Source organism: Tauraco erythrolophus, chromosome 19 (genome assembly GCF_009769465.1).
Source record: "Tauraco erythrolophus isolate bTauEry1 chromosome 19, bTauEry1.pri, whole genome shotgun sequence".
NCBI classification, from domain to species: domain Eukaryota; kingdom Metazoa; phylum Chordata; class Aves; order Musophagiformes; family Musophagidae; genus Tauraco; species Tauraco erythrolophus.
Window position 1 is genome coordinate 260,109 of NC_141483.1, and position 19,871 is coordinate 279,979.

General features: G+C 48.7%; 1 protein-coding gene across 1 annotated transcript in view; it reads left to right on the top strand.

Moving 5' to 3' along the window:
- The window catches only part of MORC2 (MORC family CW-type zinc finger 2), a 49,745-nt gene that overhangs the window by 10,190 nt on the left and 19,684 nt on the right, over window positions 1–19,871 (top strand). Inside the window, 8 exon segments of the mRNA XM_086623465.1 lie at window positions 892–982; window positions 3,183–3,232; window positions 3,235–3,269; window positions 3,271–3,291; window positions 4,586–4,745; window positions 4,826–4,937; window positions 7,360–7,485; window positions 14,304–14,383. Coding sequence (XP_086479591.1) covers window positions 892–982; window positions 3,183–3,232; window positions 3,235–3,269; window positions 3,271–3,291; window positions 4,586–4,745; window positions 4,826–4,937; window positions 7,360–7,485; window positions 14,304–14,383 — 675 coding nt within the window.

Sequence of the window (19,871 nt, forward strand, 5' to 3'; positions counted from 1 at the left end):
GTGCTGCCTGGCCGGTTGGAGCCAGCGATGTCCTGTGCTCCATCACAGCTTGGGTACGCGTTTGGGGCTGTCGTCGTTGTAGCCTTCCTGGGAAGGCACTTTGTGTTCCTTGTCTCTGGAATGCGCTTCATTTCTCCGGTAAACTATGGTGAAATGATTGCAGTGCCTTGGGGGAAGGAGAGGGATTGTTCTGCTGCTATGGATGGCGTTGAAGGCTCAATAATGGAAAGGCTTGTGCTAGAAACGACAGAGCCTCTCAGCTGTAAAGCCATCCCATCCTTTCGTTTTTGCCCTGCGCTGATCCGACGCCCGTTGATGGCCGCGGTCCGTGCTGGGGCTGCCTGTTCACCTATAGCTGTCCTGCTGGCAGTCGTGCAGCGCTCTGCTGCTGAAGTGGAGCTGTGTTCTTACCTAGAGCATTAATTACTCAGAGTGTTCGGTTCCACGCCATGATGAAAACGTAATGTTTTTTCCCAAATTCAAGACCTTTTTTTATAGTACTGCCTTTTGCTGTAGTGCCAGCGGTTCCGAGTCTGTGGCGTCAGCAAGTACAGCAGAGCTGCAGTGTCCCGGCGTTGTGGTTTGGTTTATAAGTGTGCTGATAATGGTCGTGGACACAACAGATGGTCTGGTGGACGTTTTCTTGTGAAAGAAATGTCTCTGTGCAGTTGGGAGGGGGGCACTGGCCTAGTCTGCGACTTAAAACTCTCTTGTCAGCACGATGGCATCTGTACAAAGCTTTTGGCGATGCAGATGCCGTTGAGCAACGTGTTATCTTACAGGGCTGTATGGTAGAGCTTCAGCATGAGGATGAGTACGTTTATCTAAAAGATGTGTGTGTGGTCTGTATATTAAAAGAAACATTTTTTTGTTCCTTGTCTCTCATTTCAGATGAAGCTGCCAGTGTTATTCAATTCGGTAAATCAGCCAAGCGATCGCCTGAGTCGACTCAAATTGGGCAGTATGGGAATGGCTTGAAATCGTAGGTATAACAAAAGCCAGCCTCCTGAGATTATGGAGGTTAGAGTGGAGATGGTAAATGTATTTTTTGCTGGAGGTGTCATCTTTTTTCCCAAGAAAAAAAAAAAAAGCAGATGAAATCTAAACAAAGATACCATGGTTTAGTATACGGAGCTCTGTGAACATCTGCTGTAGTTCCTGAGTGGCAGAGAAGTCTGTTCAAAGCTGATGACTGTGTCGTGGTTAGGCTGACCCTCCCACACAGCCGGTCACTCACCCTCCCTCACCCCAGGGATGAGGGAGAGAATTAAAGAAGAAACGGGAAACCCGTGGGTTGAGATAGAAACAATTTACTACAGATGATTAATACCAGGGTAGGTGCTCACCACCCCCTCGTATGCGAAGCCCGTCTCGTCCCGAAGCGCAATCCGGACGAACGCGAAGGCCCCAAAATAGAGAGGGGCAGAGAGAGAGAGAGGTACTCCGAGAGTGGGGAGTGCTGGGAGAGAGAGAAAAGGAAAGAAAAACAATAGAGCAAAAGAGCCAAAGCGCAAAAGCCCGTCTGTCCAGCTGCCCCTCACTTTTATACTGGGCATGACGCTGCATGATATGGAATACTGATTGGCCGTTTGGCCTCAGTCTTAAGTTCCACCACAAATCACAAGGGGAATCGTGTCCCCCTTGTCCCACCGTGCCTCTGCACTCCGGCACACTGAAAAGCCCTTGGAGTCTCACGTCCAACCACAAACATCAGCTTGCTATCAGCATTCTTCTCAGAGCGAGCCTCTGAGTGAAACCAAAACACCGGAGCTCTGCTGGCTGCTAAAAAGAAGAGCTGACTCTTGTCCCAGCTGAAACCAGGACACAGTGTTTTGCGTTTATGTTTGCATGAGGCAGAGCTGGGAAGAAAAAAAAAAAAGGAAAGAAAAAGAGCAGGAAACAAAACCTTAATATGCCTGTGGCAGACAGGTGGTAAAATGGAGTAAAATAGTGCTGCAGCTTCTCGCTGGGAAAGTTTCTGATGCAAGTCAGATGGACTTAGACCTTTTCTTTTTTTAGTGAATCAAACAAATGCATGGAGAAGAACGAGAATGATGGAAGGAATGAGAGGAGTGAGATTAAGTTGGCAGAGGAACAGGGGCAGGAAGGAAATCTTACTGGTTGGAGGGGATTTGCTAGAAAAGATAAAGGTTTTGCTGCAGTGAACTAATGCCTTGGGAAAGTTAGAGGGCTTTGTGGCTTACTCTGCTCAGCTGCTCTGCTTATGCTGTTCCATGTGGCTTCATTATTTATGTGCATCCTTCTGTGGGAAATCTTGTGGGACTAATCTGAGAAAAAGAAAAAAGGGGATTTAAGGGATGTTGAGATGCTATTAATCCAGCTGCAGTGCAGGGACAGATCCCAGATGCTGCCTGTGCACTTCCAAGACAGATGTCTGTCCTGTTCTTAAACTTGAGCAAGAGACATGCCATATTGCAGCTGAGAACTGCCGACTGAAATCTAAAATGCAAAAGGTGAGCTGTGGTATGGCCTTAAGCCCGTCCTAAGAGAACTGAACTGACAGGAAACTCATTCTCTTTGAGACTATGTTAATTTTTTTCCCTGTTTAGGGTTTTTGGACAAATTGGGTGAGTGAGGGAGAAGAGGGGGGGGAAGGCATTATTAGGGATAGGAGAGGTGGGGAGGAGGGTATGGGACTGTCCCTTTTCATGACAACTGGCTGCTCAGTTGCATTCACTGAAGTGTCAGGGTGTCTGCGGGTTAGACATTAGGGAATAAATTCTCTGTCTCCCAGAAACTTGTCTGCTGCTGTTCATTCTGTGTACAGCCAAAATGAAGCGTGTGTTCGCTTTCTCACTTAATTTCTGCCTCACATAATTTGAAGGTTTTGTCACATCTCACCTTAGTAATCTTTCTTGATTTGAAAAAAAAATATATATTTTTTTAAACTTTCTGCATAGCGTGAGCCTGGAACGCCACGCTGTACTTCTGCACCTTTAATTGTGACTAGTGTTAAATGTTCAAATGTTATGAAAATGTCCAGAGTGAGATGCCTTTTGAAGGAATGAGACGTTTGAAGAGAAATGATAGCTGCTGTTTAAGCTCTTTTTCTGCCTCACCTGTTTTTGGCATCTCATAATTGAAACATGATGGGAGGAAAACTCAGTAATGCGGTCTGCTTTCTAGAGAGTGTTGTGCATCAGCCTGAAATCTCTCTCCAGGGGTTCCATGCGGATTGGGAAGGATTTTATCCTGTTCACAAAGAAAGACAACCCATGACTTGCCTCCTCTTGTCACGGACGTTCCATTGAGGAAGAAGGCATCGATGAGGTTGGCATGTACTTTGTGGTAGTGCAGTAGTGTGGTGCATGCTGTCTGGTCTGAACTTCCCGGCTCTCACAGCAGGAGAGGCTCTGTCAGTGTTGGGTGCCACTCTGGTTGGATCAGTGTATGGTTTTCTCGTGGTGATACACTTGTAGCAGTTCTGCAAAGTCATCAAAAATTTTTTCCTTTGGTTTTCGGTCTGTATCAGAGGTCTCTCTAAGCTACTGCACATTTGAGGGGCTTGTTCCAATCACTTAAGTTGCTTATGCTGAGTTCAGGACATGCCCAGACTTCTTTCATTTTCATTTCCCCACAAAATTTTAGTTTGAGATGTATTTAAATTTATTACTCTGATTTGATTTCCTGTAGAGATTTAAAGGTGTGATTGGAGTTGCTACCTTCAGGTTATAAACTCCAGACATGTCTCCTCTTTCGGATTTTTTTTTTTAATTAAAAAACCCAGTGTGTTTCTAGTTATCGAAAACTTGCATATCTTTGTAGATAATCAGCATTGTCCTGTGTCCAGACTCTTAACATGGAAGTATTTTTGTGCTCAAGCACAAGTATTTTCCAGGCAAGGCTGATATGAAAACTTTTAAATTTGTTGCTGGGATAGTAAGTAAGAAAGCATTTTCCCTGTGATAGTGGGGGGAGTGCTACAAAGAGGCTGTTGAGGGAGCAGCGCTTGCAAGCAGCCAGCTGATGGCTGAAGCAAGTTGGGAACAGTGATGTAGTTCCCACAGTACCTCTGGAGCCAGACATTTTGGCTTGACCTCAATTCTAAAGTGACAACAGGATTTGCTGTCCTTAATAGGCAACTGCAGTCTATAATTCTACTTGTGTTTTGTTGTAAGCAAACAGAAAACACCAATAACCTTGCTAGAATCCTATAAAAATAATAGAGCGAGATCAGGATAAATATGAGTGAAGAATATTTGAGTTTAAGAGAGAAGTTAAGGACTGAGATTGACAATTTTAAGAAGCAAATTTGGATGTGTTTTTAGTATTATGAAAGTTGTTACAAGAGGAGAGGAAAAAAGACATTGAGTGTGTGATTAGCCAGTACCATACAGGTGACTTGGGAACGGTTCGGTCTAAGATTAGGTGTTGTAGGAAGGCAACTCAGAGCCTGGCAAAGAGAGGGGTCTTCGAGCACTTGGCAGACATGCAAACCACTGAAAAGCTCTTGCAGTGACGTAGGGGGCTGTCGGAAGGGGTGAGTCGCTCAGCTGTCATCTGCAGAAGGGGCTGGCTGGAGTAGGTGGGCCTGAGTTGCTCTTGGTGTGATTGCGATTTGCAGGTCATCGTTCCTCTGCCCACCTGGAATGCCCGAAGCTGGGAGCCTGTGACTGACAACATGGAGAAGTTTGCTATTGAGACAGAGCTAATTTACAAGTATTCCCCTTTCAAATCAGAACAGGAAGTGATGGAGCAGTTTAGTAAGATCTGTGGTGAGAAAGGTACGTATGGACAGTGCTGGTCACGGCAAGGTATTTGGGGTTCGGCTGGGATTCACCTGATCACCTTGTTACTTGCTCAGGTACGCTGGTGATCATCTTTAACCTCAAACTAATGGATAACGGAGAGCCAGAGCTGGATGTGACTTCTGACCCCCGAGACATTCAGATGGCAGAAACGCCCCCAGAGGGAACGTGAGTGTGACGGGTGTTACAGGCCCTTAGCTCTGATGGGATTATGTGTAGGGTTTGGCTGTATGCTGTGTGCCTCTGTTTCTAAAAGCTTATCTTTCTGTGGGAATTGGAGAATTTAGAAGATGTTTAGTTTGTTCTTCAGCAGTTTGGAGTTCATGCGTGTACATGGCCCACGCGTGTTATGGTGGTGTGTTTGGTGTGAATGCCTGCATTGGCTCGTCTCAGCTTGGTCATGGCCGACTGGATGCCCTTTAGGCACCTTAAACAAAGGAGCCCTAAGCTATAGGTTTAACTTTCTACACTCATCAAAGATGTTTTCATCAGAATAACAGCTGGTTGTGAGTCTGTGCTGCTCTCGAACTGATGTTCAGTTTTGTGATTGAACGAACCCCGGGAAAACGCGAGGCGCTGCGCAGGTCAGCCTCCACCAGCGAATGGTGTGGTTGCGAGTGCAGGTGGGTTGCATCATCTTTCTGGGAACAGGGGCAGCTCCTGGGCTTCCCTGCAGGGGAGGAAGAAGGATGTGCTCAGAGGGCAGCTGGAGGAGCGGAGGACCCTGTTCCGGGAAAGCCAAGTGTGTGCTGAGTTGTCGACTTGTAGCCTGAAAAGGAAAAACTGAGCTGAGCCGAACCAAACGCTTGTTTAATCCCGGAGCTCCATGGGCACAACTAGGAAGCTTTACCTTTTTTGAGATTACACACTTCTTCCCTGAAGTGCCTGAACTTCCCATAGACAGAGTTTCAAAGGCTGGAAACCTAACTATTTCTGTATGTATTAGCTTGCTGCTGAGTACACAGGTGCACCAAACTCCTTGGGGACCTCCAGGGATCCAATATGCTGCTCAGCCTCTTTAATGCCTGCTGGTGAGCTTTCATGATTACCACTGATCGCTGGGAGGAGCTTCTTCCTTCTGACCTTGTGTGATCCCGTTTCTGTGTGGTCAGAGTGGTTTCTGTTGGAGCATGCTCCTGGCTAACTGAAGGCTAAGAGAGCACACTGGCAAGTAGGGCACGTGCTCAGTGTTCAGTGGTCCAGTTTATAGGTTTGACCTTGATTATCCAGCTGTATTCAAAACGGCCTTTTCAAGCTACAGTAAAATGTGCGTCCGTGTTTTGTAACAGTATTTAAAATGTACAGCTCAATAGAGAATCTCAGTAGAAAAAAGTTTAAAAGGAAAGCCTCCCTTAACGTAGCTGTGTGGTAATTAAAGTAGTGTCTGTGTTTAGCCCGTATCTGGGGCTAAACAGTATCCAGCTGTTCTGTTACCCAGTGACCCCTCCCCACTCGAGAAGGGGAATCAGGGAGAAGGAAGAAGGACCCATGGGTTGAGATAAGAACTATTTAATAATTGAAATAAAATTAAATTAATAATAATATATACAGATGAGTGATGTATGGTGCAGTTGCTCACCACCTGCTGACCAGTGTCCAGCCCATTCCCAGCTAGTGATCCTAGAGCAGGAAAAGCCTGAAACCCCAGTCCCGAGGGGGAGAGAGAGAGTAGGCCTTGGGGGCAGAATGGCAGGTAAGACCCTCGGGGGCAGCAACCATTGAGAGAGAGAGAGGCCGTCCCCAGCAAACTTCCTGATTCATAGTGAGCGTGACATTACATGGTACGGAATGCCCCTGTGCCAGTTTAGGTGTCAGTCGCCCTGGCCACGCTCCCCCCAGGTTCCTGGACATCCGGTCGCTAGCAAAGGCAAGGTGAAAAGTCCTTGACCACTACGTAGCCAGCGAACCACGGCTGCCTACAAACTGAACCCCAGTGCCTTATCAGCTTTGTTCTGACCGAATTGGGGCTGCAGCCTTCTTAAAAACGCGGCTTGCTTTAGAAATGCAGCTTTTCTGAACAGAAAACTGATTCTATGATGCTATCCCAGCAAAACCAGGACAAATAGGCCTTTTTTTTAACCTAGCTTTCTTGCTGAAGGTGGTCTCTTTGGCATGTTTTGAGGTAGATGGCTGTGAGCTGAGATGGTAACGGTTGCACTTGCATGAGGTGTGAATCCTGCCATAGGTGGCTTAAAATACATCAAAGGTGGTGCAGAGCAGCATGGGGAGGTGCTTCTGCTGGTCACTTGGCTCCTGGGTGGTAGTGTATTGGTAAATGAGAATCTTACTGGTTTTGTCCCTGAGAAACTGGTTTGGATAGAGGAGGAGGCTCTGTGACAGTAGGATGTCATGGCTTTTCTTAATTGGAGGGGAATGAAGGGGAGAAAACTGTGAAGGAGAGAAGTGGAATGCAGACTGAAAGAGACTCCAAGATGAGCGCTCTGGCTGAAGAGACGCTGATTACTCAGGGAGTGAATCGATGGCGTCATCTTTGGGCTACCTGGGTCAGACTGGGAGAATGTCTGCTGGTGGTCCTACCAGGAAAAGCTGATGAAAGTGCTCAGTGTCTGTAAGCACCCCTCTCTTGCAGAAAGCCTGAGCGCCGCTCCTTCCGTGCCTATGCTGCCGTGCTTTATATCGATCCCAGAATGAGGATCTTCATCAACGGACACAAAGTGCAAACCAAACGACTTTCGTGCTGCCTGTACAAGCCAAGGTAAGGTTGGGACCCAGAGTCTGCAGACACGCGGGACCTTTTGGAGTTTCCTTACAGAAAAGGCTTAGCATTTTGCTCTCCAGGTGTATCCTGCATAATTCCGTGTTAAAACCACGGGAACAGTTTGTAAGAGGAGGGGGTGTGGTGTTGACATAATGGAGAACGAGGCAGATAGCGGCAGATCTGACGCCTTTGAAAACTGCGTGAGTAATTTGTGCGATTTGGCTCCCTTTCAGAGCAAACAAAGAAATGACGATACTGGTTGTTCAAGTGCCATATCCATACAAAACTTGGGTCACCTTTTTTAAGTAGGACAAGGAAATACAGACGATGGGTGTTAGAATTATTACTGAAAAGAAACTTGACTGAGCACTTTGAAACGGTTGCTTTGAAAATTAACTTTTATATGTAGCTAATCTGAGTTTGAAAAGAGATTGGGAAGTCCCTTTTCCTGTCTTCCTTTTAAATTCCCTTAAACAAAAAATCTGGAAGCGAGCTGTGTGCTGCCAGTTGGCTTAACAGGAACTGGAAAAGGTTATGATGGGAGAGGAGAGGAAAACGTGTATTTAAGTCTGCCTGAGACAATAATGTTCTTCTGTCCCTGGGAGCACACAGGCTGCATTCTAGATACCGTAACATGATGTGTCGTATTAAAATAGTAGTAATTGTGTAGAGTATCTGCAGTGGGCTTAGTTCAACGTTTCGGTTGCAGTAGGGGTTCAGTAGAACAGCCCTGCTGTCAGCCCGTCAGGTACTTCTGCTAACGGCGATCTGATGTCGAGCTGCCGAGTGCTGCCCTGTGAGCCCAGCTGGTTTTGACTTGCAGCATGGTCTGTCTGTCTGTCAAGCTCGTGCTTCCCCAGCTTCTTAAATGGAAACGTGTGAAATGGTGTCAGAAACTTGACCGACGCCAAGGGATGTTGCATCCTCTGCTCCCCGCTTGTGGAGCAAGCCGGCTGTTTCGTTGTAGAAGGCAGTCAGCAGGTGCTTGCTCGCCACCGTAAATCCTGATACGCTGGGTGGAGAATCCCTGAATTCTGACTGCATTTTGCCTACATGTGAGTGCCATGTGCTGCTTCCTCTTGTGCTGCAGTCCAGCTAAAGCACTATGGAAAGAAAGCAGAGGAGGGCACAGGTTTTTATCTCATCAGAGACCAGCTACTTGCGAGACTCAGACAGATGCCATTTCTATGGGATGGTGCTAGCATTGTCATGAGAATTTAGTGTGGACCAGGCTACCCCAGATGTTCATCTGCCTCAGAATCTCCTTTTCCAAGTCATCAGTAGTCAATGTCTGGGGAGGAATAATATGAGAATCTTGTTGTATATCATAGGACTGTTTTCTGTTGAAAAGAAAATTGGTTTTAGACAACTTAGCAGCTCTTCTGGGTCCCTACCACCTGTTCTGTATCTATTTTTCATTTTTTCTGGGGAATTGTTGCAGCCGTAGAAGGGGAAATTCAAATTGTAACTGCTCAGCAATGGTGATTTGTGACCAGGGAATGATGTGGCATGGAGGGCAAGAAGGCCCAACCACAGAATGGGTTACACTGGCTGATGAGATAAGAAATGCTGTGGTGTTGTCTCATAACAGTGGTGTAATGCCAAGTGCTCAGGGGCCAGTTACGGTAAACAGAGCTGCTGCTGAGGGATGAACCCGGTGCTGGGTTTAGGTGCCCCATGCTGATGCTTACGGGATCAGTGCTGGTGCAGCTGTATCTAATAAATCGTAAAATCACACAGAATCACAGAATGTCAGGGATTGGAAGGGACCTCAAAGGATCATCTAGTCCAATCCCCCTGCCGGAGCAGGACCACCTACATCAGATCACACAAGAACATATCCAGGCGGGTTTGGAACATCTCCACAGAAGGAGACTCCACAATGTCTCTGGGCAGCCTGTTCCAGTGTTCTGCTATCCTTACTGGGAAGAAGTTCTTCCTCATGTTTAAGCGGAACCTCCTATGTTCCAGCTTATATCCATTTCCCCTTGTTGTGTCATTGGATGCCAGTGAGAAGAGCCTGGCTCCATCCTCATGACAGTCACCCTTTCCATATTTATAAACATTAATGAGGTCTCCCCTCAGTCTCCTCCAAGCTAAAGAGACCCAGCTCCCTCAGCCTTTCCTCATCAGGGAGATGCTCCACTCCCTTAATCATCTTTGTGGCCCTGCGCTGGACTCTCTCCAGCAGTTCCTTGTCCTTGAACTGAGGGGCCCAGAACTGGACACAATATTCCAGATGCGGCCTCACCAGGGCAGAGTAGAGGGGGAGGAGAACCTCTCTCGACCTACTAACCACACCCCTTCTAATACACCCCAGGATGCCACTGGCCTTCTTGGCCACAAGGGCACATTGCTGGCTCATGGTCATCCTGCTGTCCACCAGGACCCCCAGGTCCCTTTCCCCTGTGCTGTTCCCCAGCAGTTCAGTCCCCAACTTGTACTGGTACATGGGGTTGTTCTTACCCAGATGCAAGACTCTACACTTGCCCTTGTTGTATTTCATTAAATTTCTCCCCGCCCAACTCTCCAGCCTGCGCAGGTCTCTCTGAATGGCAGCACAGCCTTCTGGTGTGTCAGCCACTCTTCCCAGTTTAGTGTCATCAGCAAACTTGCTGACCATGCACTCTATTCCCTCATCCAAATCATCAATGAATATGTTGAACAATACAGGTCCCAGTACTGACCCTTGAGGGACTCCACTGGATACAGGCCTCCAACTGGACTCTGTCCCATTGACCGCTACTCTCTGGCTTCTATCCTTCAGCCAGTTCACAATCCACCTCGCTATCTGATCATCCAGACCACACTTCCTCAGGTGTTCCAGGTGGGGTCTCTCAGGAGAGCAGAGCAGAGGGGCAGAATCACTTCCCTCAACCTGCTGCCCACGCTGCTTTGGATGCAGCCCAGGACACGGTTGGCTTTCTGAGCTGCAAATGCACATTGCCAGCTCATGGTGAGCTTCTCATCCACCAACACCCCCAAGTCCTTCTCCTCAGGGCTGCTCTCAATCCATTCTCCTCCCAGCCTGTACTTGTGCTTGAGGTTGCCCCAACTCACACGCAGGACCTTGCACTTGGCCTTGTTGAACTTAGCAAACTTGCTGAGGGTGCATGCCATCCCATTGTCCACATCACTGATAAAGATGTTAAACAGCACCGGCCCCAGTACCTGCCGCTCAGAATACCAGTCTGCTTTTGCCACATCTTTGCAGACTCCTTGTAGAACGGCGTATGGTGGGAGGCCAGTAAAAATTCCCCAGCACTACAGATGTTGTCATTTAAAATCCCCACTCCTGCAGCAAAGTAGTAAAGACTGTGCAAACAAGGCCTTCCTGTAGAGCCCAGTGTAGATCTTGGACTTGGGGCAATTATCATAGCCTTACCGGGTCTTTCTGGAGAGAGTCTCCACTGCTTCCTTCTGGTCTCAGGGTCCTGACGCCAGGTTTGGGCTCCAGAAGCTGCGTGGCCATCAGGACGAGCCATCAAAGCCTTTATCGTGGGTTCTGAGAGCCAGCACAGCCCCTGGGGTAGGTGCCTACCCCGTGCTTGGGACAGGTTGTCAAAATTCAGTCTTTTGTTCTTAGACACCTGAGCAGAGCTTAGTCTGCCCTCAGCCACTCTTTCCTGAGGGAAAACCAGTAAATCAGACCATTCTGAGAGGGGGGTTACTCTGCTTTTACAGCTGTAGGTGATTTTTTTTCTTTTTTTTCTCCTTGAACTTGCTGAAAAGATTATGCTTTGGAATTGCTTTGCTTATGGATTTTTCCCTTTAGAGTTGGAGCCAGAGCTCGTGAATCCCCATTTAGGTGCTGGGCTTTGAGTACTCTGCAGGTCACTGCTCCTCCCCGGCACCTGTGTAGGGGCTCTGATCCGTATGGCAGCGCACAGGGGAAGTGTGGGACCACGAAGGTGTTCCTTTAGAGAACACAGCTGATGCGGCAGCGATGCTCAGCTCTTTAGCATGACTGGTTTTTGCAGAGCCTCAGTAGCCTAGGCCAGGTGACTGCTGAACTTTCCTGGTCCAGCAAAGGGATGGGTGACAGGCAGGGAAGGTTCTCCTGTCGTACAGCCCAAGTAGACAGTGTGCTGTGTGTAGTATGTGCTCGAGGGCTCTTTGCCAGTCTTTGGGGAAGTGTCGTGATGCCTGAGCCTCAACAGGTGTTACTTTATTCATATCCTGCTGATAAAGGCCAGGGAACGGTGCAGTAAGGGAACGCCATCCATCCGTCAGTATGGAGATACCTCTGTCCATCCATGTCATTGGTTTTATACGAAGGTCTGTTCCTGGCATGCAAAGGGCACGTCATTCCCTGATGGTCAGCTGACAAAAGGCTCCTGATTGCGGTCTTTTTACATGCTTCTCGGTGAGCTTTGGGCCAGATGTCTCTGTCTGAAGTGATGCTTTCGTGCCTTAGTTGGGCATTGGTAGGTTTGGCCATCAGCTTCTCTCTTTGCCCTCGGGTCTGCTTTCAGGGTCTGCTCAGGAGGATTGCCTTCAGGAGGTGGTGGCTCTGCTCCTGCAGTAGGGCTGTAGGTCAGATTGCCTTCACCTCTGAAGGAAAAGCTTGTGCAGTGGCTTGTCTGCAGGCTAGTGGGTCAGTGTTCCAGACCAAAGAAGGGAAATCTGTCCTGGGCTTTAAGGTATTTAAGTGCCTTTACTGAAAATTGAGGATTTGCTGCCATTGCACTGCTCTTTGTCAGGAATAACAGCTCGTCTCCTGAGCGGGGCACTACTTTCTCTTTTGTCCTCTGCCTTTTCTGGAAGCCATGTTTTTGTGGGTAGAGGCTTCTCCGTACCTTTCTGGAGCCTGTAAAGTCCTGGTGGCTGAGGCAGGCTGTGTTTGTGCAGATCCTTCGCCAGTGTTCGCAGGCATGATACCACGGCAGCAGCCTCCTGGGAATGGCTGGTGTTTCTTGGAGGATTGCTTCCGTCTGGTCCCTCCCACAGCAACTGCTTGGGCTCGTTAAGCAGCACGGGCCGTGCAGATAGAAGCAGCCAGGCCATGTGCAAGGTGCCCCTTCACAAGGGCGCTCCGAGGCAGTCGTAATGAACATCTGGAAGCTGGGAGAGAGTTTTACTATTGTGTCCTGCAGACTTTTTGTCTGTCTGACCTGTTTCCGTTCACCTTTACTGGAGAGGCTTTCCTGGCTGAGACTGGAGTCATTTAGTGTTGGAAAAGAAAGTGAAGCAGCAGGGTGGGCATGGTGATGGCTCACGGTGCCTATCTGGGACACCCTGCAGTTGCTTGCACTGCACCCTGTTGCAAAGGAGGTGCTGCCTGTAAGGTCCCCATCGTGTACTGCCCTGCCTCAGGAGCTCGGCATGTTGAGATAGTTCAGCTTCACCCTGCTTCTCTTTTTTTTTTCTTTTTTTTTTCCCCCCTCAGGAAAGTCAGGTGGGATGTGGATGAGGTAATTTAATTATGCCAACATGTTGAAAGCAGTCTGGTTTTCAGAATGTGTTCTGTCTCTTGGCCCCAGGTAGCTTTAATCACCCTTAAGTAAATTTGAGGAGACAGCCCCACCAAAAACCTGACTCTGCATCTCCTAACATGGTTATTGGGTGACTTGTGGAAGAGTTAGCACCTGCCTGCTTTTTCCCAGTGAGGAGATCCTTATGAATAGCAGAAAATGAGTTTAGTAAATGCAGAAATGTATTGAAGTGGACTGTGCTTTTTAGTGTGAATTTTCTGGATTTGGGAACAAGAGATTTCTGTTGGTGAGACTATTTCTGACATCGGTATCGACATCCGTGTGTGCTTGCCCAGAGAAATAAAGCTAAATGAAATTTTCCATCAGTGCAAGGTAATCTATCAGGATCCATGAGAAATGATCTGCCATCTGGGGGAATCTTGTCTCTCGTTGGGATCTAAACGTGGTCCCTCCTGCATTAATGAGTTGGTCAGTCAGGCCTTCGGTTGTTAGGTGTTTCTGCCTCTCTCTGTAAAAACAGCGTTTCTAGTGGCTTTGGCTGAATGCTGGAGAGGCTTATTTTTTTCATAAAAAGTTATTTGAGATGGGATTTTCCTCTTGATACCTCCAAAACCTTGTGTCTTAAGGCAGTTTGAGTTCCTGCAGGCTCTGATAATCCTTCTTGGTGTCATCTCCTCTTCCCCAATTGCGTGCCTTTGCACAGACACGATGCATTCTCAAGAGCTTCTGCCTCTTGTACATGCTTGCCTCTTTCCCTCTGCAGTAGGCAGTCACGCTGTCGTCTGCCTTTGCTGTGCTGTGATTCAGGGAAGGTGAAACGAGCCACTGCAGCTCCAGCACTTTGCAAGGTCGTGAGTCAGACGTGCAGCGTACAGAAATGTCCTGGAACTTGGAGCTCCATTCAGGGAGCTGCTCTGCCACTTAGAGGCTTTGAGCTAGCCCTGCGTGGAGCCTGCGTGGTCAGACCGCGCTTGTGCACAGCTGTTGGCGGGAGAAAGGAAGGATTATTTATCCGTAGTGGGAGGTTTGGTTTTTGAGAAGCTTTCCATGTGTATGTTAACACCTCCTTTCTGCTTCTGAAGAATTTACTCCTCTGAACCTTGGGATTTCCTCCAAGAATATGGGTGTATTTCGCCCCCACCAGCTAAAGCAGAAGGGGATAGTGTGGTTGCATCTGCTACTAAAGCATCTGTGACTTAAGTTTTTGCCTAACCGCGTCCAAAAATGCCCAGTTCCTGATATGTAGACCTCCTCCTCCATTTGTTGAATCTATTGAGAAGAGTAGAGTACATGTAGAGACCTTATTCTCACATACAGTGATGAAATCTTGGTTTGACCTTGCTGCTGAGTTTGCTGATTAATAAGTTTTGATCACTGCAGGATGTACAAATATACTTCAAACCGTTTCAAGACCCGTGCAGAGCAAGAGGTGAAGAAAGCAGAGCACATGGCAAAGATAGGTGAGTCTTCGCGGTGCACATGCATCCTGCTTTGCTGTAGCACAGAAAGAACTGAAAGAGGCTGCCTTGCTGGATATGGCCTGAAATTGCTTGCTTCTGTGATCATTGTGGTTGCTCAGGAAATTAGTTATTACGGCGACTGTGGATGACCCAGACTTACTTCCATGCAATGGAAGCAATGTACATTGTTCCCTAAGACCGCTTCTTCTGGGGAATACGTGTACAGAGTAACCCTTAGAGTCACAGCTGTCTGCTGTTGCTCCATCTGAGGCCTGGCTAAGCTGTTACCCTGCACCTCTGCTCTCACTTTTTGCATATCTTTAGCTTTTGGTACTGTTCTCCTTCTGCTCCTTCCCTGTTGAGGCAATTGTTCAAAAAATAGATATTTATTCTGTCACTTGATGTAAAGTGATTGATCTGGGTGTACAAGAGAGTCCTGGTTTGTTTCTTGGGAATTTTTTCCCCTTCTGGGCATACCTTTTCTCCATCTAGTCTTCCCTCCCTGCTAAGTCCTGTAAGTCCTCAGGAGAAACCCAATTTGACATTATTGGGTATTCAGCAAAGGGAAATGACATAAGCATATAAATGTGGCATATAACTTCATTAAATTTGCACAAATTTAACATACAAAGTAGTCTCGCTTACCCCCCTGATGGGAAAATGCTGTAGTGAAGGAGGAATCTGGGAAGTTGTAAGACATATTGACCTTTATTTTCTGGTGGGTTTCATAAGTCCACTTCGTAAATCAGAGGCTTGTGTCCTCTCTCCCTGTGTAGGAGCTGCTCTAGGCACGTGTCCGTGCATGGGTCAGATGCACCAGTGACGGTGCCACGTTCAGCCTGTGCAGAGTCATTAAGGGCGGCGTGTTTTTGATCCTGTCCAAAGCAAAGCAGCAAAATGAAAGTGTGTAAATTTCTGTGTTCTCTGTTCCTCCTTTATGAAGTGCAACCTAAGAAGATAGACTTGAAACTATGGAGTTTAAGCAGATTTTGTCCTGTGCCTCAATCCTCGTAGATGAGTTTATTTGTCAGATTGAGTCCTATAGCCAAAGCAGGTGTTCAACACACACTGGCATTGCCTTCAAGAAGGTGCAAATCACATGATTTAGAGAGGCTTCTTTCTTGCAGCAGTCCATGAGGCCTTCATGATGTTTAAAAAGTGAGCTTTAGTGCCTTGACGTTGAAGAATGCTGCTGCTGGGTGTCCCAGTGCTAAGAACAGATACCATTGGCACGGAAACATAAACTCCTTTTCATCACCAAAGCTAGCCCACTGCCTCTGGTGATGAAGTAGGTGCTGAGCAAAGGGCTTTGAACACGGTGGTGAAAACTCGCAGCAGACCTCAGACTTTTGTGCAAGATTTGATCACGTGAAGCCTCCAGGACTAGAACATTCTTGTAGCATTAACCTCAGCTTCAATGTCATAGATCCCATCTCTTTGCTTCTGGGAAAATGAATTTAATCTGTAACAACCAATTTCTCTTGTTCTGCTGTTGATAGAAAAAATTGGTTTCTCATTATCTCCAACATACGTTTTCTCTTGAGGGCACACACTGCTCTTCGGAGGGATCTTCACTGGGGAATGATTTGCAGCTTTCTCTTTCAAAACTAGGGATGCGTCGTTGTGGTGGGTTGACCCTGACTGGGTGCCGGGTGCCCACCAAAGCCGCTCTATCGCTGCCCCTCCGCAACTGGACAGAGGAGTGAAAGTGTATCGAGGTCAGGACAGGGAGAGATCACTCAGCAGTTACTGCCACGGGCAAGACAGTCTCACCTTGGGGAAATCAGTTTAATTTATTACCAGTCAAATCAGAGTAGGATAATGAGAAATAAAGCCAGATCTTAAAAACACCTTTCCCCCACTGCTTCTTTCTTACTGGCTCAACTTTACTCCCAAATTCTTGACCTTCTCCCGCTCAGTGGCGCAGCAGTTGGGAAATGAGGTCAGTTCATCCCATGGTGTTTCTGCTGCACCTTCCTCCTCAGAGGAAGGACTCCTCACTCTTTCCCTGCTCCAGCATGGGGTCCCTCCCACAGGAGACAGTCCTCCACAAACTTCTCTGACGTGAGTCCTTCCCATACACTACAGTTCCTCATTAACTGCTCCAGGGTGGGTCCCTTCCACAGGGTGCTGTCCTTCAGGAAACAGGCTGCTCCAGTGCGGGTGTCCCACAGGGTCACAAGTCCTGCCAGCAAACCTGCTCCAGTGTGGGCTCCTCTTTCCATAGGTCAACAGATCCTGCCAGGAGCCTGCTCTAGCACAGGCTTCCCATGGGGTCACAGCCTCCTTTGGGCATCAACCTGCTCCAGCGTGGCGTCCTCCATGGGCTGCAAGTAGATATCTGCTCCACCATGGACCTCCGTGAGCTGCAGGGGGACAGCCTGCCTCACCATGGTCTTCACCATGGGCTGCATGGAAATCTCTGCTCTGGTGCTTGGAGCACCTCCTCCCTCCCCTTCCTCACTGACCATGGTGTCTGCAGGGCTGTTTCTCTCACACATTCTCACTCCTCTCTCTGGCTGCAGTTGCTGTTGCACAGGTGGTTTCTTCCCTTCTTCAGTACATTATCACAGAGATGCTACCACCGTCACTGATGGGCTTGGCCTTGGCCAGCAGCGGGACCATCTTGGAGCCAGCTGGCATTGGCTCTGCCAGACATAGGGGCAGCTTCCAGCAGCTCCTCACAGAAGCCACCCCTGTAGCCCCCCCGCTACCAAAACCTTGCCACACAAGCCCAATAGAGGTGTGAGGAACTGTGGGTCTCAGCTGAGCCAGCCGCAGTTTCGTTACGCCGTGGCTGCCTGCCAGGGATGGCTTGGAATCCGTCACACTGTAGAACTCTGCTGAGGGATTGATGAGTCTCTGGAAGCAGCTTATGAGCTTGTTGAACCAAAATTTACCATAACCAAAACATAGCTGTAGGAGGGGAAAAAAAGAAAAAAATAAAGTCGTATGGGCAGCTGTGACTATTGGTGACCGTGGTGGGGTTTTGGTAGCAGGAGAGGGGCTACAGGGATAGCCCCAGTAAGGAGCTGTGAGAAGCTTCCCTGGCTCCAAAAGTCGTCAGACGTGCCTCTGGCCTGGCTGGACCAGCCTCTGGCTGGGGCCGAGTCCATCAGCACCTCTGTGAATAACATATTTAAGAAGGGGACGAAGAGACCCCCGGCAATGCAGGACTGCGGTGAAGAGAGGAGTGGGGGGGGGGGGCTGGACCTTGCTCCGGCCACTTGGCTGGGGGTGGCTGCGGCGGTGCGGCTCGGAGCGCTCGGAAGTGCCTTCGTGGGGCCAGTTGGGCCCAGTGCCGCTGCAGCAGAGAGGGCCAAGGTCCGAGAGAAATGGCCACGCAGACACCAAGGACAGTGTCTGTGCAGGGAAGATGGAGCGGGAGGAGGTGTGCCGGAGCTGAGATTCCGCTGCAGCCCCTGGAGAGACAGCAGGCTGTCTCCCTGCAGCCCACGGAGATTATTGATGGAGCAGAGATCTGCTCCCAGCCCGTGGAGGACCCCATGCCGGAGCAGAGATGCCTGTGCCCGAAGGAGTTCGTAGCGGATTGTCTCTGTGGGAAAGGGCCCCACACAGCTGGAGATTACCAGTGGAGCAGCCGTGCATCTGCAGTCTGTGGCAGACCCCACACTGGCATGGGTGGCTGCCTTGAGAAGCCATGACTGTGCAAAAAGCCCGTGCTGGAAGAGTCTGAATCCAGGGAATAGATTCCATGGGAAGGAGTCATGTTGGAAAAGTTTGTGGAAAGCTGCCTCCCATGAGAAGGGACCCCACGCTGGAGCAGGGAAAGAGTGTGAGGAGTCCTTCCCCTGAAGAGGGAGGAGCAGCAGCAACAACTTGTGACAGACTGACCCCAACCACCATTCCCTGTCCCCCAGCACTGCTGGAAGGAGGAGATAGAGCTGGGAGGAAGGGAGGGGTGGGGGGAAGGTGTGTTTTTGAGATCTGGCTTTGTTTCTCGTTATGATCTCTGAATGAACTGGTAACTCATTAAATTGATTTTTCCCCAAGCTGAGTCTGTTCTGCCCATGGCCATGGTTGGTGGGTGATCTCTCCCTGTTCTTATCGAGACCCTCAAGCCTTTTGTTACGTTTTTCTCCTGTCCACCCCACTGGGGAGGAGGAGTGAGCAAGCAGCTGCGTGGTAGCTTAGCTGCCAGCTGGGCTAAACCACCACAGTGATATGGCTTTGGCATACCCAAAAAGAGCCATGGCTCAGGAGTGAAGGCATACATATATCTAAGATGAGGAAAAACCACTCTTAATTCCCTGGGAACTGATTTCCTGCCTCATGCAATAAGCTGTAGCATCCACATCCCTGAGTGAGTGTATGGAACCAGGAAAAAAAGGACCATTCCTGGGCAAGGTAGCTGTGAAGGACCATCAACTGCTTTCTGTGTATTTGTGAACCAAGACTGATTAGTGCACCGAGGCGTCTCAGTATTGCCACTGCCTTGTTTCCAGAAATCTTCATACAAAGTTTGAAAAGCTGTCATGGGTTAGGCCGCTCCGGCAACCAAACCCTACACAGTCGCTCACTCGCCCTCCCCCACCCCAGGGATGAGGGAGAGAATTAAAGGAGAAAACGGGAAACCCGTGGGTTGAAATAAGAACAATTTAATACAGATGATTTAATACACAGGGTAGATGCTCACCACCCCCTCGTATCCAAAGCCCCTCTCGTCCCGGAGCTGCAATCCCGGATGAACGCGAGGCCCCGAGAGAGAGAGAGCACTCAGAGTCCGAGAGTGAGAGTCCTGGAAGGGCAAAAGCCCTTCTTTCCAGCTGACCCTCACTTTTATACTGGGCATGACGCTGCATGGTGTGGAATACTAATTGCCCAGTTTGGCCTCAATCCTAAATCCAAGTACAAATCGTAAGGAGAGTCGTGGACTCCCCGTCCCAGCCATGCTCCTCCTTATCCTGTTGTGCTCCTGCACACTGGCAAGAACATGGCAAGCTGAAAAGTCCTTGAGAACTCAGTGCCAACCACAAACATCAGCTTGCTATCAGCATTCTTCTCAGAGTGAGCCTCTGAGCAAAACCAAAACACGGAGCTCTTCTAGCTGCTAAGAAGAAGAGCTGACTCTGTCCCAGCTAAAACCAGGACAAAGGCAAACAGAGAAGGTGAGGAGTTGCGTGGGTGTCCAGTACTGAAAGTCATTAACAGCTATCTTCTGCACTGGGTATTAGTCTGGAGTATTTTAGTGTGTCCAGTGACTTGCTTGGCAGTACCATGGGTATCCCATGCCTGTTGTCCCCTGACAGGACACGACTGCACGTTCTAACTGCTGTATCCTGCTGGTCTCACTTAGGGCATGTGTCTGCCCATTAGGGCCTCAAGGCTCAGACTGGTAACTCAGCCTTCTGGGTTGTCATTGCATTGGTGGAGCCCTTATGGGTCACCGCTGTGTTCTTCCCTCCAGACACAGTTGTGTTTAGCCTACCGGCTTCCATGGTAGAAGCTTTGATTTAAATGGACCGAG